The 25843-nt window shown below is 48.4% G+C and overlaps 4 protein-coding genes across 9 annotated transcripts; 2 read left to right on the forward strand and 2 right to left on the reverse strand.

The window, feature by feature from the left end:
• Window positions 1-273: 273 nt before the first annotated feature.
• On the forward strand, window positions 274-1244 carry LOC108625729 (uncharacterized protein C1orf50 homolog). Of its 2 annotated transcripts, XM_018025961.2 has the most exons (3): window positions 274-536; window positions 616-931; window positions 1007-1244. In XM_018025961.2, the coding sequence occupies exons 2-3, from the start codon at window positions 635-637 to the stop codon at window positions 1190-1192; spliced, it is 483 nt and encodes a 160-aa protein (XP_017881450.1). In that variant the 5' UTR covers window positions 274-536; window positions 616-634; the 3' UTR covers window positions 1193-1244. The 2 variants fall into 2 exon arrangements, with proteins under 2 accessions (XP_017881450.1, XP_017881449.1); XM_018025960.2 differs by having other exon boundaries at window positions 274-931.
• LOC108625727 (dnaJ homolog subfamily C member 11) lies at window positions 1198-4392 on the reverse strand. Its single transcript, XM_018025957.2, has 8 exons — window positions 4223-4392; window positions 3748-3877; window positions 3439-3682; window positions 3058-3371; window positions 2782-2989; window positions 2141-2705; window positions 1949-2078; window positions 1198-1837 (listed from the first exon to the last, which is right to left on the reverse strand). Exons 1-8 carry the CDS (start codon window positions 4292-4294, stop codon window positions 1815-1817), a joined length of 1686 nt encoding a protein of 561 aa, XP_017881446.1. The 5' UTR covers window positions 4295-4392; the 3' UTR covers window positions 1198-1814.
• A 2807-nt stretch (window positions 4393-7199) lies between these two features.
• LOC108625705 (forkhead box protein L2) lies at window positions 7200-16870 on the forward strand. 3 transcript variants are annotated; one of them, XM_026814219.1, is made up of 9 exons: window positions 7200-7602; window positions 8855-9178; window positions 10785-10914; window positions 14701-15285; window positions 15353-15554; window positions 15641-15689; window positions 15754-15832; window positions 15933-16052; window positions 16114-16870. In XM_026814219.1, the coding sequence occupies exons 2-9, from the start codon at window positions 9122-9124 to the stop codon at window positions 16275-16277; spliced, it is 1386 nt and encodes a 461-aa protein (XP_026670020.1). In that variant the 5' UTR covers window positions 7200-7602; window positions 8855-9121; the 3' UTR covers window positions 16278-16870. The 3 variants fall into 3 exon arrangements, with proteins under 3 accessions (XP_026670020.1, XP_017881399.1, XP_017881397.1); XM_018025910.2 differs by having other exon boundaries at window positions 7202-7602; window positions 15912-16052; XM_018025908.2 differs by having other exon boundaries at window positions 7203-7602; window positions 15903-16052.
• Window positions 16871-19514: 2644 nt separating this feature from the next.
• Window positions 19515-24253, reverse strand: beta'COP (coatomer subunit beta'). Of its 3 annotated transcripts, XR_003389292.1 has the most exons (8): window positions 24033-24253; window positions 23333-23684; window positions 22086-23260; window positions 21073-22011; window positions 20723-21001; window positions 20605-20622; window positions 20158-20371; window positions 19515-19794 (listed from the first exon to the last, which is right to left on the reverse strand). XR_003389292.1 is itself a non-coding variant. In XM_026814192.1 (7 exons), exons 1-6 carry the CDS (start codon window positions 24033-24035, stop codon window positions 20614-20616), a joined length of 2757 nt encoding a protein of 918 aa, XP_026669993.1. In that variant the 5' UTR covers window positions 24036-24253; the 3' UTR covers window positions 19515-19794; window positions 20605-20613. The 3 variants fall into 3 exon arrangements, 2 of the variants coding, with proteins under 2 accessions (XP_026669993.1, XP_017881529.1); XM_026814192.1 differs by lacking the exon at window positions 20158-20371; XM_018026040.2 differs by lacking the exons at window positions 20158-20371; window positions 20605-20622 and having other exon boundaries at window positions 24033-24247.
• Between the last annotated feature and the right edge of the window lie 1590 nt (window positions 24254-25843).

Genomic DNA, 25843 nt, shown 5'->3' on the forward strand with positions numbered 1-25843 from the left:
TTTAAACTCCTGTTTACTCTGGTTTACGCGGCCCTTTCTCGACTAAATATCATCGCGAATCGACGTACGAACTACGACGAACTGTCGTGGAAGGAAGCAAGATCGATTTTCAACGATTCAACGTTATAACCTCGTCTAACGGATCAGCTGGATTTAAATGGCCTGAGAAAAACTGGGAATCAACAAATAACGATCGCGCTCGTTCGACTATATGTTAAAATCAAATTCTGATTCGTTTGATCGCGATTATTAGCGTCTGCTCGGACGTGCGACACCACAGCTGATTGCACGTGCGTTGCATCACGCATTACCAGATCACGTTCCCGAAGAAACATGAATCTCGGACAGTTCCTTCGTTCGAACAAGAATCATAATATGCATCGTTCGTGCACGAAAGTCTACAGTCATCTTTTTATTTATCCTAAAATTAGTGTCCCTTAAGTAGTATTTGTTTGTTAAGCAAGCGACGTAATATGAGATGAGACAGTCAAGTGCATGCTGGATTCTGTGATGCGAACCTTGGTGAACCTCAATAAGTATATGCACAATTACGAGAATCTCCCGGTCAAAAGTATGAGTTCGGTATTTCGAATTTTTGTTTACTTTTCGAAACAGTGCTGTTAATTGACGAACAATGGAACGGGACGATCTAGGCGCAGTGGCCAAAATACCTAAACAGGATTTGGTCGCTCTGGCAAAAGAGATAGAAAAAGCGGACAGTTTTGTGAAGTCTAATGCTTGCGGTAAACTACAGGTGATCGTGGAACAAATAAGGTTTCTGAAGAAACAAGCTGAGAATGTTCTCACGGAGGCCGATTGGAATATGCGACTGCATCACGTTGCATGCAATTTCGTTAAACGACCCGGACACGTGTATCATCTCTATCAACGAGAAACCGGTGAAGATTACTTTTCTCTGATCAGTCCGGAGGTAAATGGAACGTTCCCGTTTTACTTATTTCGTTCCAACTTCAAAGTAGACTAGCGTATAACTATTGTTTTACAGGAATGGGGTGACTCTAGTCCGACTTACAAAGGTTCCTATAGATTGGAGCATGACCGTTCGTGGACGTCATTAAAGGAGACTAAAGAGAAGGACAAGGATCTGGCAATGCTGGCCAAAATATGGTCCAACATTCCTAACTCTGAGCTCAAAAGCATCGATCTAAATTTGACTAATGATAACATGTAACAGAGTTACTACTAAATAAATTCTATTCAGAACCGATGTATTTTCAACAAGACTTAAAGCTTAAACTATCTCTTCTCGTAACGCATTCGCAGTCCGATAAATGAAACGTACGAACACGATTCCCAGAAAACAATGTATATAATTCTATATACATTCTTGGTGAACGAAATGCTTCGTATGCTATCCAATTACTACGCAGGGGCACGGTACGAGCACCCCTTCGAATCGATTACCCTTCTTCTTCTTCTTCTTCTTTTTTAAGGTAACGTCGAAAATATCTTTCATATAGTCGTACAAAGGTAAGTTTCTTCTCCATTGATTTTAGGCGATCGACGCGATCGCGATCTTACGAACAATGTTTGTTACTTTCTTACGGGCAGTAATTACGGAAGTAAGGCGATAATCGGAATCCATTCCTTTGCGACGAACGATTACTTCGGGAGGAAGTATAATTACTATACAAAGTATATAAATGATCGACGAACACTCAATTTCTTCAACGAGATATCTGCGGAAGTTTAATCTAAAAACGATTCAAAGAACTGAACGATGAAGCAGTACAGACTATCACCGCGGACCAACCGCGATGACTTTACTTCGATTTCTTATGGTGACGCATACGTCATGTCGTGTTCACTCTATGAGCTGAAACAGGCAAAAGAAATATCTCTTTTACGACGATCGACGCGAAACGGCAACGGTGAAGTCTGCCGGGGGCATCGATCGTGATCGCGAGTTTAATTGAAAATTTCTTACATGGTAACGGTATTCTGAGCGGGGCGTTGTCCTTGACTATACACTCGTGCGTTTGACTACGAAACAGGTACTGGATCAACAGCTGTTTCTCGTCCCCTACGCACGGATCGTAGAATCCTGGCAGTTCGCTCTACGAATCAAAAAGAAGCGATTCATAAAAACGGAATATCGTATCGACGTCGCGATGTATACCTTGGACGCGTCGTAGAGAATCAATTTCGAATCCTTCACTAAACATTGTAAAGGAATGGTCACATCTATGACTTCATCCCTGCGGATGGACTGTTGATCCGAATTGTACTGATCTTGTTGAGGATAGACGAATCTTCCGTACAACGCTTTCGAGATTATGAGACCCTTCTTCGACTCTTCCGTCGCTCTTATCCTGCTGACGGTGGCCTTCATCAGCTGGATGGCGCTCTCCGCCTCCTTCTGCTTTTCCATCATCCTCGACTTGTTCACTTCCTTCTCCTTCTCCTTTTTGCGCTCCTCCCGTTTCCTCACCATCGGATCTATGACGACCTTCTTCACCGCGACCCACGTTACCAAGGGGACCACGGTGGCATAGAACACGGTCGCGGGAAGAACTTCGTCGCTCAGGTGGATGGGAAACGCATAGGTTTGGAAGGAACGCAGCAGTTTGATCTTTAACGTGACTCCGGTCGGCACACCCGCGGACACGGTAGCGGATATTCTGCTGTGTCGCGATATCCTCTTCTCCGCTCCGTATTCCACGATCAACCCGAAAGTGCCAGCTCTGTAATCGACCAGACGTTCGACTCTGTCAGAATCGGAGAACGGCGCGTCATACAATTACAAATGATCGTACTAACTTCACGCTTCCGCGTAGCTTCATCTCTTTCTCCTGCATCTTGTACGTGTAATTAAGACTGATGAACGAGCGTAGAACGCCCAGGTGTATGGAAAATGACGCGCGGGTCCTGGGTGTGTTTCTGACTATGGCGGTGCTCATCGAACTATCGGACCCCGCGTTATACGTCAGCTCTCCCATCGTGTGAGTGTCCAGCTGCATCGTTAGCGCTGAAATTCATGCGGTCCTTCAAAATTGAAACGTACGCGGGCTTCGATCAGGAGATAAACGAACGTACTGCCCAGTAGATTGGCCTTGATCTCGACCGGCGTGAATTCCAGTATCGCCGCGCCGTGGCACATCAATTTATACGGGAGCAGGCGGAAAGCCTTTAAGGATATCGTCGGTCCGCTGCCGGCGCCGACGTCCACCTCTATCCATCCTTTGGACGATAGTAACCGCTTCGCCGCCAGGTTTATCGAGCCAGAACCTATACCGTTTTTTGTGCTCAATTGACCGTACATCGTTACGATGTCTTGCAATGTAAGGGGTGCCTCGATCGACTGCGTAAATGACATCCCACTGACTTCTATGCATGAAAGTATGTCCCTGCTGTATTTTAAAATACAATATACTTTGTAGCATGTAAATTCCTGCATAGGAAATCGCGACAGATTACCTATCTTCGTAGTCTTTCTCGTATCGGTTAAAGAGGTCCGCCGCATTGATGTCCATCGTGATGCTGGTGGTGGGATTCGTGAGTCTCATCAGTTTTCTCTCTTCCGCCTCCTTGGCGAGATATTCGTATTCCTCCCGGATCTCTTGAGGCGTTTTCGTGCGTTCCACGATCTGCCATCCTTCCGTTTGCAGTCCATGTACGCCCACAGAGTCGTAAATGGCTCTCTGATGCGGATTACTCAGAACTATCGTACAACACATTATTCTCGCACTCCGTACATCTTGTACGTTCGCTGCATTTTATACGAACCCTTATAGGCTGCTTTCGTTCGATTGAACAGGACCTCCGCCTCTTTTTTGAGTACGGGATCCACATGTTTGTCTGGATGATAAAGCTTGCTCTGTCTGCGATAAGCATTATTGATTTCGTCCTGAGTAGCCTGCAATCGAATTCAGCGCTATTAAGATCTTCCCAAAGAACGTTCAGCGTCGGTGAAAGCCTAACGAGACGACGAGCCACGTGCCCGTTGGACCGACCGCGGAAGAGGACGGGGACAAAAAGGAAAGGATGCAATTGCATGTAGAAATTAATTGACAGAATGTAGCGACGTTATGCCACCGTGCGGTATCCGATGTCCAAGCTAAAGCCGGTGACACGACTCGCGGATTGATTACATCAGACGTCGGGGTTGTCACGTGGAGATACGGGATCGATCTCAAGGATGAACCGGGCTCGAAATGGTTCGTCTGTAGCTCTCTTAATTCGAAATGTCTCGATGGCTCACGTTTCTCGGAATGTTCAGGAACGTGTAGTAATCGTCCTCGATCAAGTGCTCCTGATCGCTGTCTTCGTCCATCTCAGAATTGCGAGTTTACCCCTCGTAGCTCCTCGCGAATTAAAGGGGGGCACACCGATGTTCGATTCCCTTCTGCTTCTTCGATATAGGTTACGAAAGACTCGTTCGGGAACACCGGGTGTATTATCGTATAGTACTCGTCGCTATCGTCCGGTGGTGCTAGGCGACCGGGAACTCTCGCCGCCGTTTTATTCTGCATTATCGACTATCAAGAGATCACGGACGCGTAAAAAGGCTGCATGATTCATTGCAACCGCAGCTGCAACGATTACGAGAATTTTCCTCCTCTCCTCTTCTTTGTTTCCCGGATTCTTCCGTTATTCTTCTTCCTCGCTCCACGGCTCTACTTTCTTTTATTTATACCGGGCAAGCGGAAAAGTTCGGACGTTCCGAAATCTTGAGACACGTAGAAATTTCTTTAGCAACGAAACGAGCAGCGTTTCATGGGCGACGTCGTTCGAAAAACGTTAACTCGGTCGCGCGATTTTAAACGGATTATTCTCCGCTTCTGTACAACTGTGTTCGCCGAGGTTTTAAAATCATGACACGGTAGCATGCAATGCCTCGGCTTCGCCACGGAACGTGACCACAGCCGGTCGCGACAAGCCACCATAAAAAGCTAATAAAATCGGGAGGGTATAAAGAAAGGGCAGGGGCCACTGGTACAAGGAGTCAGTTTGCTTTGACATTCCCTAATCAAAACAAGAACGCCCTTTTTCTCTTTCTTCCTCCACGCTCGTTTGGTCAGTCATAATTTTTAAAGGGTCCGAAGGATTGAGTTTCCCTTTCCTACTAGGTAATTTATCGCTCCTCCACGGGCGTGACTCGTCATGACCGAGTTGCAAAGGAATTTCTATGCCACGCTGACAATTTAATGCAGACAAATCGCTTTGGTCTCTCGCATCAGATCGGTGCGTAATCGACGTTTAGTTTCGCACCGACCTAATAGAATAATGAAATCGAGTAATTGTACGAGGCTATTTTGAAAATTACTCACAACAAAAAGATCGTATATGCCTCTTGATACGATCGGCGCGGTTGTAACAGAGCGCGCGTATCGTGTACGTGATAATAATTGGACATGCAAAGAGCGCACGTTGTTTTAGTAGCGAATTAATCGCAATCGTCGCGGCTAATGGCAACAGTAACGTTAAGAGGCGAGGAAACAATCGGCCGCCGGTATTGTTAAACACGCTCATTGTACTGTTCTAACAATACACTGTTACAGTGACAACATCCAGCTCGGTGAGTCCTGGCCTTCGATCAACAATCCGTTATCACCGTTGAAAAATATCCGGCCGCCGTTTATCCTTTTCCATCGGAATCGCCTCCAGTCGTGGGGTAAAACCTACAAAATTTTACAGGACCTTACGCGATGCCCGGTCGTTGACAATGTCTGTACGACATTGTCAACGATCGGTTTCTCGCTGGTCTTTGTTCTTTCAATATCTCTTACCCACTTGTTCGATCAGCGGTTTACCGAGTTACCTCACCGTTTCGTTATCAGGTTCCTGCCTAAATCACGTAGGTCCGCCGTAATCAATGCTACTACTGTTACTGGGATCGTTTCTTCGAATCGCATCTACATCACGCAAGGGGTATTTATGTTGTTCACGATCGATGGCTGGCAATTCGGAGGCGATTGTTTGTCTTGGAGATTTCGATTCCGATAGCAACCAGTCAAAGAATCAACGTTCTACAAGAAATTCAAGACGAATGCGTCATCTCGCGATACGAATACGTGGCTACGCACGACCTCAGGAGGAATACCGGACAGATTTATTCGACAAGTTCCAGCGACTGTAGCTCGATAGAAGTGCGTCCTCTCGATCGAAGAGGAAAAGGATGATCCGCCAGCACCGTGGCGATCATTCCCAAGGAGTTGCCGAGGTTGCCGAAGCAGTCAGTGAGCCGGCGCGTGCAGCTGATGCACCAGGTCGATCTTTCCATCCAATGGAAGAGTGAAATGTACCCGCAGTCTCCGCCCAAAGCATGGCGACCGGTTTTGATTCCCCTCTCTGAACAAACGTCGCCGCTGGTCTATGTAACAAAAAAAGGGGAAGCCGATAATAAACACGGTCATAATGGATCGATTAACTCGACTTTTCGCTCGAAAGGGTTCCAAATTACAATTTACGCGCACACGCGATTCCTCCACCACCATCGATTCGATGAAAAAATGAATTTGACATCCGTTTCCGTCGAACGAAATTGAATTCTGACATAATTGGATTACGGCAACGAGTCTCTGGAACGACGTGTAATTTTTTTTCGAACGAACGCGAATCCTGCGAGGAGCGGTATCGATCCGCGGAAACGCGTGCGCGGTGATTAAAACCAGAGCAGCGATGGTTTTCAATGCCCTGGACGACTAACAAATCTGACCGAGCGTTTTCCGTTCGATTCAGCGATTCCACGACCTTAATTCCACTTAGCTTTCTAGGTAATGATTATCGCGCAGAACCCGATTGCCGAACGTGATTTCCTAAGTGTAACCTGAGCATTGTCTTACGTAAATACTCGATGACCCGTATCCGATTAATTTCGAACCGTGCCACACGGACATCTGTCTATCGACGTATCGTACCTAGCTGACGAACAAGTGCAACATTTTCGACGATCGTTCGACGATCGGTCTTGTCTCGAACGCAGAGATTTCGACGCGGACTCGCAGTACCGGGTCGATAAATAATATTACCATTGAAATAGTATATCCTGCAAAATATTTGCCCGCGATCGTTCAACAAACCGGTCTACTTTCTTTACAAACTTCTCCACGAAACCGTAACAAATAAAACTGGTACGAACGAACGACCAGACATCCTTATTGTTTCTTACCCAGTCTCAATAAAAATAACGCATCGTTACGTTCCATTTTCTTCCTCGATCGCGAATAAAAAATTGCAGAATTTAATTGATGGGCTAATGGCCAGCTATAGTACAATAGGTGGTAGCTCGTAGGGACACGGGATTTTTGGTGGAAGCGAATCCAAGAGGCGGAGTACCATGCGTGGGAGGTCTTCGATAAGTTGAACGGTTCGTTGCTCGCGAGACTCCGCCTCTGCGCGGTTCCACCGGCTTCGAAACGCTCGGTTAGCCCGCTTCGAACCGTCGCGATCAGTTTCAATCCCGGCTGGCTTTCCTCTTCGGCGCACGCTCCGTCGTCTCCGCGCGAATCGCGACGCAGTGATCAAAAAACCGATCGTCCTTTTACGTTTCCAGTGCTCGGCACGAGATAAATCCATCCGCCGATCCAGAAGAATTGTTCTCCGAGGATATCCTCGCTGTTGCTGGTTCCAGACGCTCGTGTGAGTTCACTTTTCCTTTAAACATCGTCGGTGATCCGTCTCGTCGCGTCCCGAGATCGCTTTTCGTCGTCCAGTTCCGCGATCGTTTTCCCTGTAACAGATATCTCGTTGAAGAAACGACCTCCTTGAAAAATCGTCGAGGGAAAAGATATCGGTTTCCTGGGAGGCCTCGAGCGCGACGGTACGAGGCGACGCGACGTCTTCTACGTCGCGTGCAAAGTTCGCGGCTTGTATGATCTCTGGATCTATCATTGATCCGTATTGCTCGTTTATTATACTTACGATCCCGGAGATGAATGAAGATAGTTTACTACAGCGGCGTGCGAGTATAAAAAGGTAGATTTCGTGTCCGACGATATTGTTATTTAAATAAACGAAGTCTGTGGCCAGGAACGAGTTTGTAAACTTGGTTGCACGATCGGCTGAGATTTCTATGAACTCGACGTTGGTGTTTAGTAAACAACCAGATAAAATGTCGCTTCCTCCTGCCACGAACAGATAACGTTCTCCTAATTACGTCAAAAGAGCCGTGCACGTACCCCCATAGATCGGCCATCGACCAGCGTTCCGCGTACGCCAAGGGATTCCAATAATAAAATCGCCGTCGTTATCGTTCAATTAATCGTAATCAGAGATTTCGACTTGGCATCAATTGATTCTCTCTCGAAGACGTTTCACCTCGGTCTGCGACGACCGACAGACTTTACGACCGATGAAGTTGCTCGGTGAACAATTATATTCAGATCCTCCAAGTTCCACGACTCGAATTTGACATCGTGCAGCCGGATTAACCGTGAACGAAACGATACGTCTAATTGTCAGGAGAAAAGAATTTGCAGCACGCGAGATTGTACGGTCTCGGAGATACCCGGGTAATGAGCTCGACGATAAAGCGGCATCAGTGACTCTTAACGTGCATTCGAGCCGAAAATAGACGTGTTTGACGGGCCGCGTACACCCTCTTATTGTCGAAATTTATGCGCTCGATACCTACGCCCAGAAGAGGATTCTCTGTGTGTCGGCGGCCGCCGGAAGTCTCAACGACACCACGGCTCTCCCCAGGGAGCCCTCGGCTAAGTGTTCAGCTGTTGCTCGCTCGTCAAACTTCCCTTCGAATCCTCCGTCGCCTCGCATCACGGCCGCTTTTCGTGTTTCCACCGTGGAAATCCTTCGCGACGGTCTTTCCCGTTCGTCGCGAGCCCAGCTTCCAATCCCCGAGGGTCATCAAATGATTTCAGTGTTTCTGTTGCAGGATCGCATCGAAGACGCTGGTCCTGTTTCGGTGGTACGAGATAGCTTCCCTTGAAAATGTAACGGCATACGTCGAAGGTGTATCTTGTGATCAGTGACCGGTCGGTTGGAACGATCTCGATAAGTGTCAGTGCCTCCGAACGGACTCCGAAATATAATTTATACGCTTTGGAACGAACAGTGGTGAACAGTGGAGGGGTTGCCCGCTTATTGGGAGGACCAAGCCGTGCAGCATAGTGTAAATGCAGCTGCAGCGGCCAGCATTTTTATGAATTACGATCCGGACAAATCGAGGATGGTCTCCCACGTGATTCCCGTCGCTGGAGTAAGTCTCGACGTGCATACGATTTTCAATCCGACGGGGAACGATTCGCCGAACGACGTTGTCGCGAGATCAGATCGAGAGACGAGCGCGGATTTCTTCCGAAGTCTCTGTTTTTTCAGTCGTACGTTCGTCAACGTTTAACAGTGAGACCGATAGCCGAGCGGAGTCGTCGCTTATCGTCGCACGCGAGTGAATAAAAAAGAGAAAAGTGGAGGTCGTGATCTCTTCAAATTTCGCAACTATCCGATGTGCGTCTTTCGCTGAATCGTCCCCGTTTCCATTTCCAAGAAATATCGCGCGCGACTCGTTGGTTCAAGTTCGAACATTTTTCTGTCCGTCATCCGGAACGATTCGACTTATTGAATCGCGACTGTCTATGAATGGGCTCGTGGCCGATTCAATCCACGGATCGATCGTCGCGGTTTAGTTTTACGAGGCGAGCTCGGGAAATCGATAGAAGCTCCTCTTACCGTGGCTGGCCGACTAATCAGGCCAATCGCGCGACTCGGCCTTAAATTAAAACAACGGAATTCGATTACTCCGGGACAGACACGCGAACTACTTATTTAAAATAAACGGAGGATTGATAACGACTCGGAGAAGTAGGGGAGGCTTTATCGAGTCAACGACGATAAGTCTCTCGCGTCGACCCAACGTTGATCTCGCCTGGTTTTCTTCGTTTGGCATTGCTGGCACTTGTTAATATACGCGAAACGATCTTGGAAACGTGCTGGGCGATCACGAGCACGGGACACATGCGCTTTTCTCCCAGCGTGCATATTTCTTCCGTCAAACACGGTACTAATCCATCCGAGTTGCCCGAACTTCTTTCCCTTTGAAGAATCCACCGCTGATCCCTTGTTCCTTTTTTCTCCCTGCGAGAGGAGAGTCGAAAGTGGTGGCGACACAAAGTAGCGGGCTTAATTTAATGGCTGTCTCGTGAATTAACGAGGTGACCACGTGTCCCGACGGATTTCTCGAGGACGTTTCTCAGTGTCAACCCGCTGATGCACTTGTGCGGTATCCAGCCTCGGTGTCTCTATATCTTGTCGCGTTTCCAAGCTGCCCCTTGACAAGTCTAGCGCCACCGCACGAACGCGTAAAACCTAAAATATATTCTATATACGATCACGAGTTCAAAAAGAATCTGCGTCCATCTCTGAGATCACCTTCGGAAATCGCGGCTTCTACTCTTACGGCGATTTCCTCGAAAAGAGGGGTCTCGCGGTAGTCGTTGGAGCCGCTGACAGCAACAGGCCGGTTGTTTAACGAATTTTCGCCAAGTATACCGGTGTCGCGGTGTGCAAACTAGACGTCGTAAAGCCGGATCGCAAATTAACGGTCTAGCGAGATCGTAAGTTTCCCTTGGCATAATACGATGTCACAACACCGGGTCGGTGTTTGTAAGCTTCCGGCGACGGCACTTCAAACATCGCCAGCTTAGCAGAGCCAGCAGCAGCCTCTTTGGCCCGGTCCCGGATGCACCGGTTCGTTCACCTTGCACATCCAATTCCTTCGTCGGAATTCGTCCTTTCGACGTCCAAGCCGATTCGATACTCGATAGATGCGCGTTTTTACGCAGCATGTATTTTTGCAATCGTTGCAGGAGCTGCAACAAGGGAATGGAAGCTTAGGCGTGACAGGATTGGGGATGCAGGAGTCCACTCACTCGTTGAAGATCAAGCAGGAGCCCTTCCAGGTGTCTCCGCCCTCGCCGTTGCCGTCTCTCCACCAAGGTAAGCGCGTCCGACGGTGATCGACGACCTCCTGAGAATCGTTGACGGTCCAAAGTCTCGGTTGACGTCATCAGGATTCATTCATTCGCGTTCTAATAATACAGAACTCTTCTCGAGTGTCGCGTGACTCTTCTTCGACGAGAGATCCGTGAAAGAGGCGAGGAGAACGATGATGGCTGCGTCTCAGTCAGCCTCTTCGTTACATCGTTCTCTTCGTTCGCGCTTGTTTTTTTTTTTTTTTTCTCGGAAGCCGTCGAAGACGGAAGAGCGGGCAGTGTCGGCAAGGGTTGAAAGGCGCAGATAACCGACGATAAAAAGCGGAAACGGTTCTCGGGGTTTCGCGTTACCTAGATTTTTCTGATTCGCTAATCGCTGAAGATAGACCGCGCGTTATGAAACCTAAGGAGCCCGCGCGGCATCGATATCTCGGCGAGTTATACGCGTGTGCACGTCGATGCGAAACAAATCTTCGGTTCGGCTCGTAACCGAAGACGTTGGGTGGTCTCCGTCGAGAATTCTCTTCGAGGCACTCTCTGTCTCGCGTTTTCAAAATCGCGGAGGGCTTTCTCGACGCGAGAGTTATGGTCGCTAATCCGGGAACGTTGGTCACTCTGGTCCGACGACGACAGCGTTTCAGTGAATCTCCTGCCCGATCGTACGAGATCTACTTCTATTTTCTTTGTAGAAAAACAGTTCGCATCGTATTTATACGTGTACACGTCCGAACGTCAGTTCGCTTCTTCGTCCGTTTACGTCTCGTTGAGAAATGTCCTATGATTTTTACATCAGCCTCGAATAGTTCGGGGAAGGGTAGCCTGCGTTTCACGTTTAACAACCGTATTCTCGTGATTATGCGTGCAAATTTATCGGAGCAATAAAGAGCCCCGATAAGGGAGCACGGAAAGCTGACACGTTTAATCGTGCAGCGCTTGAACGCTGCTCCGATTAGCTTCTTTAGAGCCTTCTAATTACTAAAGACCGAGATATCGCAAACTATACCGATACGATAGAAAATAAACAGACGCAGGAAAGGATCGACGTCTCGCGGTGAGAGCGATCAAGGTTTTTAGGTAAAGTAAGCACAGAGGATGGCGCCTCGTTAGAGCCACTGATAACGTGAGCCTGTTTGTTTATTCGGAAACCAGGCCGCGTACGTAATATCTTCGCACGCATTCGCGTTAAAATAGAATTTCTAGTAAACAAGGGCACGGCTCTCGGACTAATCTCTGCCCGATAACGAAATCGCGAGAGTCGATCCGACGTTTACGCACCGATTACGTAGACGGAGGCAATTTTTGGCCCGGTTCTCTCTAAATATGTCGCATCGAACCATTCGTAATCGTATCGGTTCAATTTTGAATCGGGTCATCTTCCAGATGAGTCCGAGAGGAGATAAGCAGCCGGCGAATTATACAATTTGTACTCGATCCGATTATTACTTATCCGACTTGGTCGTTTTTTGGAACGATCGACGGCCGACCGGTTGCAAAACGCGACGAGAAAGGGAGGAGATCCGTGATAAACGCGTGGCGACGAACCAAACGTCGAGAGCACGGTCGGGCCCCCGCGTTCTATCGTCATCGTTCGGCTCTCGATGCGTATATATTGTTATCCGCCTGGTCCAGCCAGCAGCTACTCGTCTCATTGCTCGCGAGATTTCTTTGTCCGGCGTTCGAGTCAGTAATTATCAGCGGTAATCCGACTCCAGACGCACTTCCGGCGTCGATGAACGCGTCGAAGAGGAGGCATGATATCCGACGGGAATGTGCGCGATGCTTTGTGGCTAGATACGTCTCGATTCGTCTCGTTGAAAATTACAGAAACTGTTGAATCTCGAAGATCGTTGCCAGTGACTTCTCGTCCAAGTATCGCAGAAGTGGAACCATAGTTTCATCCGGTTTACGGTGTTTGGACGGGATGACACGTGGCGATCCATGGGAGTGGCCTCCCCGATGGGATCTTCGATCGGCTACGAAGGGTCGGATCACGGGACACGTGCCCCGACGCTCTCCGATGCTTCCTCCGTTCGCTCTGATCGGCCCCCGATACCTGATATCGGGAGGATACGTTTTTTACCTCGCCGCGACTTCTGCCCTTCCACAATTGAGCCTCGTTAAGGCAGTTTATTAGTAAACATAAAGAAAAGTTTCTGGAATCCGAGCTCCTCCGACCTGGTGAACGCGTAACGAGAGAGACGGACGACGCGATGCGATTCGCAGCGTGATGTCACATCGTATTGCATTTCGCTTATCGAATCCACAGCATTTCAGGAATGCGAATGCCACGGTTTTTAACGAAACCGATCCTTTCCTTTGTCAAAGATCTACCCTTAACCCGATTAACCACCGGATTGGCAACGACGCGTTTCGCAAAATCAGCGGACGTTACGGAAATCGCGAAGGCCGGCGATTTTCGCAAGCTCTCGGTTATGTCACGAATTTTCGCAATCGCTCGGACGTTGCATTTTTCGGTGCACAGTTGGTTGCGAAACGAACCGAGCGTACCAGCGCCGATCGTGAACGCGACACCGTTCTACTTTTACAAAGCAATTAGTCACCGGGTCTCGAACGTAGGAAATCGACTTTGTCCCCGTGTTTTTCGACCGACTCGAAACAAGGGGATCCCGTGACGAGAGCAGATGCGTTCGTCTCGTAGGTGTCGCGTAGCAGGGATCTCCAGTTGCGGTCAGGTGTGTCGAACGTTATCGCAATCTCGGTTCTCGCGCCTCGGATCCCCGAGCCTCCGTGTTCCCCGCGCGTCGATGTCTTGTCGAACCCGGGACACGCTTCTGTTCGATCTTGTACGGATCATAACGAAGATCAAATACCTTCCTCGCTTATCTCCTCGGTGTCCAAATTATTCTCATTTTTTTCTCGACACGTATTCGATTATCGAAACGAGGGTATCGGTTGCACGTTCGGTGGGAAACGCGATATCGCGTAATTGCTATGAAAACACGCGTCGGTCTGTCCTAAATGAGGCGGCGGCGGTAGCGGTCTCTCCGCCGTTGAAAATCATATACCCCGAAGGTCTGCGTCAACGGGATATCATGTTTGGATTCGTGTATTCCGGAAACGGATGTTCTTGTTTCTAGTAGCTCCGATTATCGATAACAAGGTAATCGAACGGCGGAACGCGATTTTGCGGATCGCCGATCCCTCGTACCGTCCCGGATTAATTTTGCGAAAAATCTCCGCCCGAGTGTTTTTCCTTTCGTTCCGGTCTCCGCTGGCCGAGCGAGCCGTGCTCAACTTATCGGTGTCTAGTTACGGTTCCAGTTACACGTGCCGCGGGGCACTCGGTGAATATACGACGCCGTCCACGTACGCACTCATTTTCTGACTCACGCTCTCCTTGTTTTCCGCTGATTTTCTTCCACCTCTCGGTCCTCCGACGCGCAGCTCGATCCCTTCGCGAACGGAAATAAAAACGTAATTCGACGCCCGCGTTCGAACATAAAATTACGTTTCGCGACCAATCGAAAAATGGTGTACGCGCTTTAATTCGGACAATCGTTTCTCCAAACCAAACAGCTTATCGCGGTGGCTCGCGTGTCGCCCGATGAATTCCTTTTCACAAGGTCCAATTGTTTCGCTCGGGAGATTTCCAGGAAGCCAGTGCGCGGATCGATCGAGCCGTTGCCATTGTCCAGGTTCTTGGAGGCCACGACGTCTCCGATTAAAATCGCCTCTCGTCTTCCCCGATAATCTAATCTTCGGAAACGTTCTCCTCGTCTCCGGGCGACGTTTCGACGTAGCATGTCTCGCATCGGTCGACTGTTTTCAGTGAGCAGCTTCGTGTCCGAGATGAACGGATGCATGGGTTCGTCGCTGAAACAGGAGTCCGCCAACTTGCCCAGAGGACTGACCACGTCCCATCACGGCTCTCTGACCCATCATCATCCTCACCACAGCCTACACAGTCCGAGTCCGGCGCTGTCCATACACTCGGCCGGCTCGACTCCTCATCATCATCTCGACGAGAAGGGATCGTCTCCGACGGGAGTTCTTCACAGCACGACTAACAGCAACCCGTCCACTCCTTCCGCGCCGTCCACGCCTACGACGGCCGCGGACGGGTCCGCTGCCAAGCCCGGAACCGGAAACGAGGGTAGCAACAGCAACGATGCAGCTAACAAGAAGCCACCGTTCAGCTACGTCGCTTTGATCGCGATGGCGATCCAAGACAGTGCTCAGAAAAGGGCGACACTCAGCGAAATTTATGCGTACATCACCGCTAGATTTCCGTATTTCCAGAAGAACAAGAAGGGATGGCAGAACTCCATCAGGCACAATTTGTCTTTGAACGAGTGCTTCGTGAAGCAGCCTCGTGACGGTGGCGGCGGAGTCAAGGGGAACTTCTGGACTCTCGGTTCGTGCGGGTTCTATGCGCCTTTTTAAACGGCGGCTCGATCGATCATCGCGACTCTCGTTTTCAGATCCCAGCTTCGCGGATATGTTTGAGAACGGGAATTACAGGAGACGCAGACGCATGAAACGACCCTACAGGAACGCGCCGTATCATAAGCCGTTGTACGGAGACCATTTCTCTCCGACCCACGTTCATCTGGGAGCTAGAAACTTGTTCGGCCACTCGCCACCTTCTTACGCTCCGTCCACGTACACCAGATACGACACCAGGTATTCTCTCTTCGTTCTCGACGAAACGTTTCACACGACGCTCGATACATTATTTTATTTCTCTTCCTCGTCGCGCTCAATTCTAGTGCTTGGAGTCTTCAGCAATCGCAGCTCTCCTACAGCCATTGTCAATCGGTAAGACACGCGCTTTTCCCAACCGGTTGGGCCGCGGATCTGACGAGCAATATTGTCTTTGCAGCTTCAGCCGCAATTGCAGCCGATACAATCCATGCAGATTCCAACGATGAACGGCTACAGCCAACTGGGCACCTCCTTAAGTGAGTCTCTAGCTCGACGTACAGATATCCGACTGTTCGTTCCCGTGAAATGCTCGACGACCAGGCAAAGCGTTTCAAGGCAATTACTTGGATGTTCCAGGTGGGACCGCGAGCTCTCCCGGTTCAATGAGCAGCGGATCGTTTGGAAGCAGTTTCGCGAGGAGACACGACACGGCTATGACGCCCGAAACCGTGCCCCCCAGATGTTATTGGTCGGAAAGTGAGTACGCTTTCGTTTTGAACACGTCCGGCGAAACTGTGCGTTTCTCTGTTGAATTCAGTGGTGAACGTGAAGGAGGAACCGGGAACCGTGGCCGTGTCGAGCACCAGCGTGGGTGGCGTAGGCGTGCCATCGGGGATAATGGGATCCACTGCTCCCACAGGAGTTTCTTCCACCGGATTCGCGCCTATGGAGTTCCAGTCGAGGTCCAAATGTTTCATGTGAATTGACGAAGATCCGTGCATCGTTCAGTCCTTGTTCGATTGAAGACAGTGAGCGGTGCGAGTGTCACCTTTCGTCGGGGAGTTCAACGGGAATCTGCGCGCTGGGCCACAGTGAGAATTCCAGGCCAGGAGAGTGTGAAAGGTCTCTTTCACTCGACAAACGATAGACTTTGCACCCCTGTCCTCGTGAGTTTTCGACTGCTATACAGTATTCGATGTTTAAACGAGATAAGGGACTGGTCCGTGACTCGTGAATCAGTTCGCTTTCTGATACAAAGGGAACGAGTCCGCGAGGAGCGAATTTAGAGTTAAGAACATGTAGCGCGTTAGGGCGTATCGAGACGGGAAGGCGCCTGACGGGTGCTTTTCTTTTATATACATAACCACGTAAATGCAAAAGATATAAATGTGTAGATCGCATAACGCAATAGTAACGTAAATCAAAAAAAGGATAGCGGTTTCGTTTGAAGTCTGTTCTTCGTCGGTGTACATATCTAAGCCTAACTAGTTTGTGAACCCAGGACATACAGTTCCTGTGTAATTAGATGTAAAGTCGAAAATAAATCTCTATTATTTATCGCCAGGTCTGATCGAGCGAACGTTCGTTATTTACCCACCCGTTCATCCTCTCCTAGGTCCTTAACACTTATTAGTAAAAACGACAAGGGAATATTTGTTATAACTCTATTTTCATCCGTCACGCGGTAGAAAACTGGAGTTGTTTCCTTCTGCGAGCCTCTCGGCTCAGAAATATCCGGAACAAAATGAGAAAAAGAGAACGGCAGAGGGAAGAAGTGGTAGCGGTAGCCAATGGTCGGCCGATGGCGATGTTTGCGAGAACGAGGGATGTTTTCCAAACACCTCGCGGTACGGTACCGGCCGTAGCTTTAATATTCTCCGTAAAAGAGAGGCTAGCTGTGCACGGACCAGTCAACACCGTACGTGCATCAGCGCAGGAATAGCACGTGCACTTTATTTTTCGTCTGGAAATCGATCGCGCGCACGGTCCCTTCTCTCCTTTCCTGCACTCAAAAATAAATCTCGCCTCGCCCGATGTAAAAGAACACGCGTGCCACGAATGGAATGGAGTCTTGCATCATCGCAATTTTTTAGCTCTTTTCTCAAACAATTAGATATCTATGTGAACTTGACGATAAGAGCAGGACGTTCCCATTGGTTGCTATGGACAGGTAAAAGCACCTGCCTCCTCTTTCGCCCGACCGTGGAAACGGATAGGGTTTCTCATTGGAGAACCGTGGCAGATAAGAACGGCGAGAAGGGATTTATTACCTCCCAATAAAATGAAACGATCCATCTATTTCAGATACCAAAATCCCTTGAGAAAATAGAAACAAACGTCTGTACGATCGTTTCACGCAAACGGACTTGGTAAGCAAACATAGATGTTAATCATCGGCGGTTCCCCCCGCCACTCCACGGAAGTAAATCACTCTCCTGTTTCCCCGTAGAGTTACATTACAGATTACAGAGTAACTACACCGTAAAGTGTACTTACAAACAATGACAATTATCGCGTACGAAGTTAGGAGTAAAGGAAAATTGCGAAGTAAAAACTGATCGCCTACGTCGGAGGTTCCGCCGAGAGAAATGACGCGTCGCGGGCCTAGGTTCGTCCGGTTGCATTTTTCAAGGGAACGCGGCAGGCGGTCGAAGACAGCCGGGAATTCCTTCGTTTTCGTCGCGCCGAGATTCACACGCACGTGCACCGGCCGTGGCGTGTAAATAGAGGGCGGAGTTGACATACAGCGACAGCCAGGGCAAGCGTGTCGACCATTTAGGCGACTATTAGCAGCCTCTTCCAGCCGCACGTGTGTCCCAGGACAGTGGACTGATGCCTTTATCATCGACTGTACTTAATATAAATAAACCACTTCTCCTTCTCGTTTCATCGATTCACCGGGGTCAGGATCCGCTTCTTATTCTACGAACGATGTAGTCGGCGAAGAAAGAGAGCAGTCGAATCTTATTGGAATGATATTTGCCGATCTATATTTGGCCCCGCCTTAAGAATTACCCGGCTCGTTTACGCGGTCGTTAGAGTGGATTTAACTGGACGAAACGAGGGAGAGTGTGTCAGATATCGTTCGACCGAGTTCTGGTAATCCTCGCGCGGAACGGACGGCAATAAATTCTCGGCGACGCGGCACGAGATAGAGGGAGAGATAGAGGAAGGGTCGCGTGTTGCACGATCCATTTACTCTTCGAAGCGTCACCTAAAATCTGTTAATTATATTCTGGATACGTGCTCCTACCGGAGTCCCTGTTGTATCCAAATTTGAACAGGAAGGGAAAATTGCTCGCGCCGAATAAAAGTTTGCGTCTACGCGCGAATCCGTTCGCAGGTTTACTTTTACGTAGTTGCAATGGTCAGGGAGAAGGGATCGGAACGCAGAGATCGCGACGTATTCGGCGGGTGCTCGAGTCGAACGAAAGAGCCCGGACTCTTACAAAGAGCAGAGCGACGCGGACAATTTGTAGCAGAGTGTCAACGAAGCCGTTTCTATTTTGGAGGCGACGCGCGCGGCTAACGTTCGGCCCCGTTCCCTCGTCTTTCTCTGTCTCCACCTACTCCTCCGTCATTTTTCACTCCGTGTTGCACCGGGCTACACTGGCTGTCGCGTAAATTTACACGCGATTAATCCGTCCTCGTGGCCGTCTCTTGTTATCTGGATTTTGCCATCGAGATAAATATAAAAATAGCGTTTCCCGACTCGACCAACAACTCTTTCGAATATTTCTATCGGACCCCGAAGATTCTTTGAACGCTACTCTACGAGGATTTGCGAACGATGCATTCTTGCAGAAGAATCAGCAAGGCTCAAGCGCCATGCGAGTGGTGCACGGTGAAAATAGAGACGGAATACGATAGTTAGCGCCTTCCTCGAGCGGAACAACGGAGGCACGTAGCCGCCGGCCATGCAAAATCTATCTCTTTCTAGTTCCACCAAGGTCCGAACGTTCTCGCGTGAATCGACCATAACCCGTGCATCGACGTCTATTCGGGGTTTCAAAGAGGACCAACGTGTTCTTGATTTATCAAACGTTCGGCTTATTCTCAGATCCTCCTCAGGGTATTCTGGAAAAGGAAAAGAGGGATTAGAAAAGTGTATGTATAGCACCGTTAGGACTCGTTCATTGATTTGGGAATCTTCGTAGGATCCGGTCGACCAAGTGCTCGGGATGACTCGGCGATGGCTGCGGATGAGACACGTGCATGGATACTTATACGTGAACGTTTCTTTTCTTGTTATATTACAATATACATAATCCTCGACATGAGTAAAATCCACGTGCACAGGCTTGAATATTGTGCATGATAAAAACACTCGCGCACAAAAATGTCCATCGACGACTTCCGTCTATCGTTCGTAATACTTGGCTCTCTAAACGACTCTGGTCGGCTCGCGGGGAATGATTCACAGGAGAATGGAAATTGCAGTCGGTTTCCGATCGAAAGGCTAATCTTCCTCGAGGAGATCGTCGTCGAGATTCACACCCTGAAACAGAAGGAAACGAAATTTTCGCGGACGAAGCGTAATGCTGGTAGACTGCGTGAACGCAAGCCAGTTTTCCAAACGTCCTACATCGGAGATCGTATAAACGCAAACGCTGACTAAGCTGAGAAGCTGAGGGACTGCGATCAGGGGTAAGGAAAAAGCGTGGTAAAACGATACAAATGAAAGAAAGGGTACACCGAGAGGGATTCTGTGCTCGATTGTTATGGCAACAAGGTTGTAAAGAGAATGAATCGTGACGTGAGCAAAATCAACAAACTTTGCGATCCCTAAACGATCTAAGAATCGTGATAAGCGATATTTTTAAAGGAGCTACATATTTTTGCGATAACACCTATTACTGACTTCAGTCGCGAAACAAGAACATCGCAGCTCCGTAAACCGTTTCTTCCTTTTTCGTTTCCGGCGTGCGTTTCATCTTTCTTCTCTTCATTCTACGTGCTCCGCTTTGCTCGATAGGTAGAACGTGTTCGCACACAACGGAGGGGATCGATATATCGCGCAGCAGCACACGCTCGCTCGTTAGGCGGAGTGTACGTGTGCCTCGCTCGGTTTCAGACTGTTTTAGTAATGTAATACCCTTCTAGAATTACGCGTCTGTATTTAAGGGTATGAAGGCATCGACTAGTTACCCCCGGTCCCTGTTTGACCTCGATTCACCTATCGCTCTTGCGATTTTTTAATTCGCGAACTGATACGGGATACCAGATACGAGATACGAAATACTTTCTTGTACGAATCATTACGAACGAAGTAAAAATTGCAAGAATGAAAAACGTTTTCGAGACTTACTTTGTGTGTTCACAAGCACTTAGATACGGACAGCATGCACAAGTGAGAAAACGAAAAGGTACAGAGAGAAAATGAAAAAGTATAGAAAGAAAACAACGTAATAATACAATGGACTTACAGTAGTGTCTATGTTATCGTCGATCTCGAGATCGAGATCCAGGTCGTCTTCTTCTACGGTCAGAGGCCTGGAACTACTGTTGCTCTTCACGGTCTTCTCCGGGGCGCTAGCTTGCTCGGCAGGAGAAATTAGCTTACCACCGATGTTTAAGTCTTGCAGCCTGTTCGTTATTACCCCCGCGGTCGTCGTCATTGACTCGTCGATGTTCACGTTGGCCTTGAATCGATTCTCTTGTTCAGCCGCCAACATTTCCTCGAATGGTTTTCGATCGACGTTCGACTGCGAACACATCGCGTTTCACGATTTGAACCACGGACCGATACAGCGATCACGACAGAGTCTATGCATACCTGGACGGTCGGGAACGCGGACGACGGGATCTTCTTCTTGCTCTCTTCCCTCAGGAACTGTTCGACTTTTAATGCTTCTCTGTAACCGGGGAAAAGATTCTCGTACTGTTCGGGATCGGCCAAACTCTGTCCAGCCTTTTCGCTGACGGCCGAAAGTTTCTCCTTCCACAATTTCACGATCGACGAGATCTTGCTAGGAGCGTATGTTCTCGCGAAGAACGCAGCCTCGGGGATTCTATCCGTTTTCAGTAGGATTTCCAAACACTTGTCCAAGTCGCCAAGGATGAAATACGAGAGGAACGATATATTGTTCTTTCCAGTATCGTCAGCGTCCGTTCCCAGCTTCTGTATCATGCTTGCATTTCCAGTGCTAGTGGCGAGTAACAGAAGTCCGCCGAAGTCTTGCGCTTGATGTAGACATTCTTGCGCCAAGCACAATTTACCCTTTTGCGTGGCGAGAGAAGCCAACTGTCGCCACTTTTGTTGGCTGTTCGCTTCTTTCGCGAGTGAATGAGCGGTGTTTAGATCGCCCAACGCCAGAGCTAACTCGAACCTGTGCTCCGGATCCGTGGACACCGCCAGCGCTTCTTCTTTGAAGCCCTGCTTCTCCAAGAAGTGAGCCACACGCGTCCGATGCTCCTTGGGAACTGTGGGAAGGACTTTGTCCGCGGTCTCGAAATCTTTTCGCATAACTGCGGTTTGATACTCTAACACGGATAACAGTAACGAATATGAAACGACCGACAATTCCTTGTCGCATAAATACAATCTATTGTCTCTCGGAACGTATCCTAGGAGGTACATCGGTCGATCCAGGTGCGAAACGGTCACGACCTCTCCACCGACGAAGTAGTTCACCCGGTTCACGCTGTTCGTGTAAATGAAACAGTCGCCGACCCAAAGACCAGTCTTCACCACCTCGCTTATCTGGGCTACCATCTAAGTAATACAATAAATTCAAGTAGAATATTTATTTCCATTTACCGTAGACGATCAATGAAATCGAATCAGACCTCGAATGCATCCTCGATGTCCTCCGAATTCTCTGGCGCGTTAGCAACGGCATCGGCGTGGTACTTCAATATGAAATACTGTTCGGACGTGGCCAACGCCACTAGAGACGCGTTCTCGGCCCAGTAGACGTGCGTCGGTTGAATGTCTATGCGGCGGATCAACTTGAGCGTGTCCCAGTCGTAGAACGAAAGACCGCACCCTGGAGAAACGCCCAACAGATATCCACCGAAGATACCGTCGACACCGTAATCGGGCTTGAAGCTCTTCTTCTCCTTGAAGTTCTTGAAGACTCTCACTGTGGTATTGCTCTCTCTTACCGCGTATTGGCTAGAATCCGCTGCCCAGACGAATTCCGACGCCTGACCGAACGCCTTGTTCCTCAGGGCCATCGACGTGTAGATGATGTACTCTCCGTCTCCGCACACCACCAGGAATCTTCCATTGGGATTGTGCTGGATCGTCTGCGGATAAATCTCGCAGGCGCCCATGTCCTTCACTGCCAACGGGAGTCTCTCCCCGTCCTGCGCCTCCTCCCCCAGAGCCTTCAGATTCACCTGTTGTATCTCGCTGTGTTTCGCCCAAACGATCTTACCACCGACAGAATCCATGGAGACCGCAGGTTCCTCCCGTCCCACCTTCACCATAACGCTGCCTTCGTCGTAACCGATCGAGACGTTGTTCGATCCTCGCATACACGCGATGGTCCAAACCCTCTCGAAGCCGTAATTCAAAGAGGACTCTAATCTATACGTACCCGCGTGCCATATCCGAACCGTACCATCTTCCGATCCCGTCAAGATAATCGGCAGCTCCGGATGGAAGCAGACGGCCGTAATGTTGTACGTGTGTCCCTCCAAGGTCTGCACGCAGGTTTTGTTCTGATAATCCCATATTTTCACGTATTTGTCGTCCGCGCCTGATATCAGATATGGTTTGTCCCCGCCGTGGTAATAATCTACGCAGTTCACGCCTTTCTCGTGACCCTCTAAGGTGAAATTGGCAGTGGAGGATCCGAGCTGCCACACTTTCACCGTTCTGTCCAAAGATGCGCTCGCGAAAGTGTTATTGTCTTTCGGATTAAACACGATCTGCATCACGTAATGCGTATGCCCTTCGAACATCTGCTGGCCTATCCATCCCTTCTCCCAGTTCCACAGCTTAATCAGCATATCGTCTAGCCGAAAATCGTGAAAGATAAAAGAACCACTCTCTTTTTAAAGTATCGTCATCAGTATCAGTTACGTACCACTGCAAGTCAGTATAAATGGCTGTGTCGGATGCACCGCTATACATCTGACGTAATCGCTGTGAGCTTCGAAGGAGTGCACGCGCTCCAGAGTGTTATAATTGAATACTCTAACTTGCATATCGTCTGACCCGGTGACAACCCAGTTTTTGCGAGGAACGAACTTGGCTGTGCGAACTGGCACATCGCATATTTCAAAGGTTTTGACCAACGTCTGAGTCTCATGGTTCCAAATGTTAACGTTTCCTTGATACAAGGAACATAACATCCACGGCTCTGTCGGATGGAGATCTACGCTCTTCACCCTGTCCGACCTGGCGGTCAGCTTCCGCTTGATGTCTAATCTTAGTGGCTGGAACAAAGCAACAGAATCGTGTGTCATTCCATTGGATCGACAATAATTAACGTTTGTCGTATTTGTAGACGAGCGTGTTTTGTCTACGAGATACACGGTCAGACAGACAGGCAGCTGTCAAAGACGAGTGAGCGAAGACAGATCGAAAAGGAAGATGATGAAATCGAGCGATCTATAGTTATTAAATATTCTATCGGTCGAAACTGTGATGTCTGACGCGTGGCATAATCGTTATTGTTACCATTTTTCAACAATTACTACTGCTACGGCGGAGCACGAACACGTACACAGCGAGCGAGCAACGAATCTATGAAACGATGTTATGGACGCCTATAAGATACGTACCATTATTCACGATGAAACACGTATTTACACTATCGAACGATTCCGAGTTTAATAACGTGGATGAGAAATATTAAATTCTTCCCCATCAAGTAACTACGTGGCCCAACCTTTCCTCCACCACATAACACAATCACAACTTACTCGTAAAATGGCGTTCACCTAAAGCTTACCGCGCATACTCCGATCGTGCGAACGAATTTTTCGATACGCGTAGGCCGATGGATTGTTTTATCAAATTTTCGAATATAATTATGACATAAACTCTAAAATTGACGTAGTCTTGAAGAGCCAAATGCGATCACAACGTTATAAAACAGTGTGTGAAAACCTTAAGTGTGAGTTGTGTACGCGGCTTCGACCATGCGGGGTAATTGGTTCCTAGCTCTCGACGCTAGATGGCGCGACCACACCGATTTCGATGCATATTTTTAAATAATTCGCCAGTGACTAAATGCTAATTAAGGATTCTTGTATTCAAATTCTGGGCGATCTAGAAATCTGCCCTGGAAGCGCATTTTTCTAGTTTGTCATTTCCTGCAGACTGATAATAACTGCACATCGATTTCACGCATACATGATGCATAGATGATTGCAAACAATGATTTAATTAAACACGTACAAGATGATAAGATAACTTGTTCGCACTTTGCCAATTGTAAATATTCGTTGAAACGAATGTAACAAATGAGTACCGTTAACGGATTATAGTTGACGAAAGTTGAAGCCGCAGAATTTAGTTGACCGGTCGCGAGAGCTTAAGGGGCAGTGGTTTGAGGGCAGGGGTTGACCGAAATTCCAAACTCAAACTTTCGGTCCGTTGGTACACGCTAATGTCCAACGGGTATTGTTACAATTTTCCCGCTGACTCCAGCATAACAATGGGAACTAAAAATCGCTTACGCCGCAGTTGGCAGAGTTTCGTTTCCGGGAAACTTTACCCACTGTCTTTGTGCCTCGAGCACGAATACCTCGGAAACCTTGTAATTTATTCGTGACAATGAATGTCCCGAGTTTTTTTAGAGTGACATTCGTCTGTGCGAATCGCTCTCACGGGGTGCCTTCCGTCATCGCGTATGATCGACTGTTTCGGTGGATCCTTCCTTGAGAAAACCATCTCGACCTCTCCCTACGGATTCGTTCATCTACTATTGTTCGACGAAGTTAATGCGAACCGGGAAGTATCATCGCTTTACAGACGAAACCCGTCTGCCTGTTACGGTGTGTGGATGCTTCGCTTCGTCGAACTCTGACATATTATTTCCGAGCGACGTCGATATTGCCATTTATGTTTCTTTTATTCCACTGCCATCGACGCGAAACAGCGTGACACCGACGCTTAATTCATCTCTGCCATCTCGCGCGGCCATGGAACTTCCGTCGCAAGGATATCTCGACATAATCTTTCGACTTTTCATTTACCGATCGTTTAATTATTCAGCAGTTTATAGATTTCCTCTGTACGCGTTAAGCCCGCGAGGTTATCGCAATTTCTGTTCGAAATGAGAAACGATGAAAACGTACCGTCAAGAGTCTCTGAATTACTTTCACTATTTACGGATTTTTCTGTAGATTTCCGGGATTTTTCAACCGACGGATCAATTAACATGCCAGGCAATTAAGCCGATCGTCGAGCTCCGAGATCGGGTACGTTTTCATTTCCCCGTACTTGACCCGTTTCAACGTTAAACGTTATCCTGAATACACAGTGCCATAGATCTTAAATTATCTGTAGAAAAGAAATGAGTCCGTAATCGAAATAAGAGGCGACCCAGTTTCTGAACTTTGACCATTTAGATCGCAGACTACGTTCA

Source organism: Ceratina calcarata, unplaced genomic scaffold (assembly GCF_001652005.2).
Source record: "Ceratina calcarata isolate Rehan_Ccalc_2016 unplaced genomic scaffold, ASM165200v1 scaffold369.2, whole genome shotgun sequence".
NCBI lineage: Eukaryota > Metazoa > Arthropoda > Insecta > Hymenoptera > Apidae > Ceratina > Ceratina calcarata.

Coding starts and splice junctions, on each gene's coding strand:
- LOC108625729 (XM_018025960.2), top strand. CDS start 635: ATGGAACGGGACGATCTAGGCGCAGTGGCCAAAATACCTAAACAGGAT. Junction 932..1,006: donor TTTCTCTGATCAGTCCGGAG/GTAAATGGAACG, acceptor ATTGTTTTACAG/GAATGGGGTGACTCTAGTCC.
- LOC108625727 (XM_018025957.2), bottom strand. CDS start 4,294: ATGGACGAAGACAGCGATCAGGAGCACTTGATCGAGGACGATTACTAC. Junction 3,372..3,438: donor GAGAAAGACTACGAAGATAG/GTAATCTGTCGC, acceptor TTTAAAATACAG/CAGGGACATACTTTCATGCA. Junction 2,079..2,140: donor TTCTCTACGACGCGTCCAAG/GTATACATCGCG, acceptor TTTGATTCGTAG/AGCGAACTGCCAGGATTCTA.
- LOC108625705 (XM_018025908.2), top strand. CDS start 9,122: ATGAATTACGATCCGGACAAATCGAGGATGGTCTCCCACGTGATTCCC. Junction 15,286..15,352: donor GGGGAACTTCTGGACTCTCG/GTTCGTGCGGGT, acceptor TCTCGTTTTCAG/ATCCCAGCTTCGCGGATATG. Junction 16,053..16,113: donor CAGATGTTATTGGTCGGAAA/GTGAGTACGCTT, acceptor TGTTGAATTCAG/TGGTGAACGTGAAGGAGGAA.
- beta'COP (XM_018026040.2), bottom strand. Junction 22,012..22,085: donor ACATCGAGGATGCATTCGAG/GTCTGATTCGAT, acceptor TGTATTACTTAG/ATGGTAGCCCAGATAAGCGA. Junction 19,795..20,722: donor ACGATAACATAGACACTACT/GTAAGTCCATTG, acceptor CTTCTGTTTCAG/GGTGTGAATCTCGACGACGA.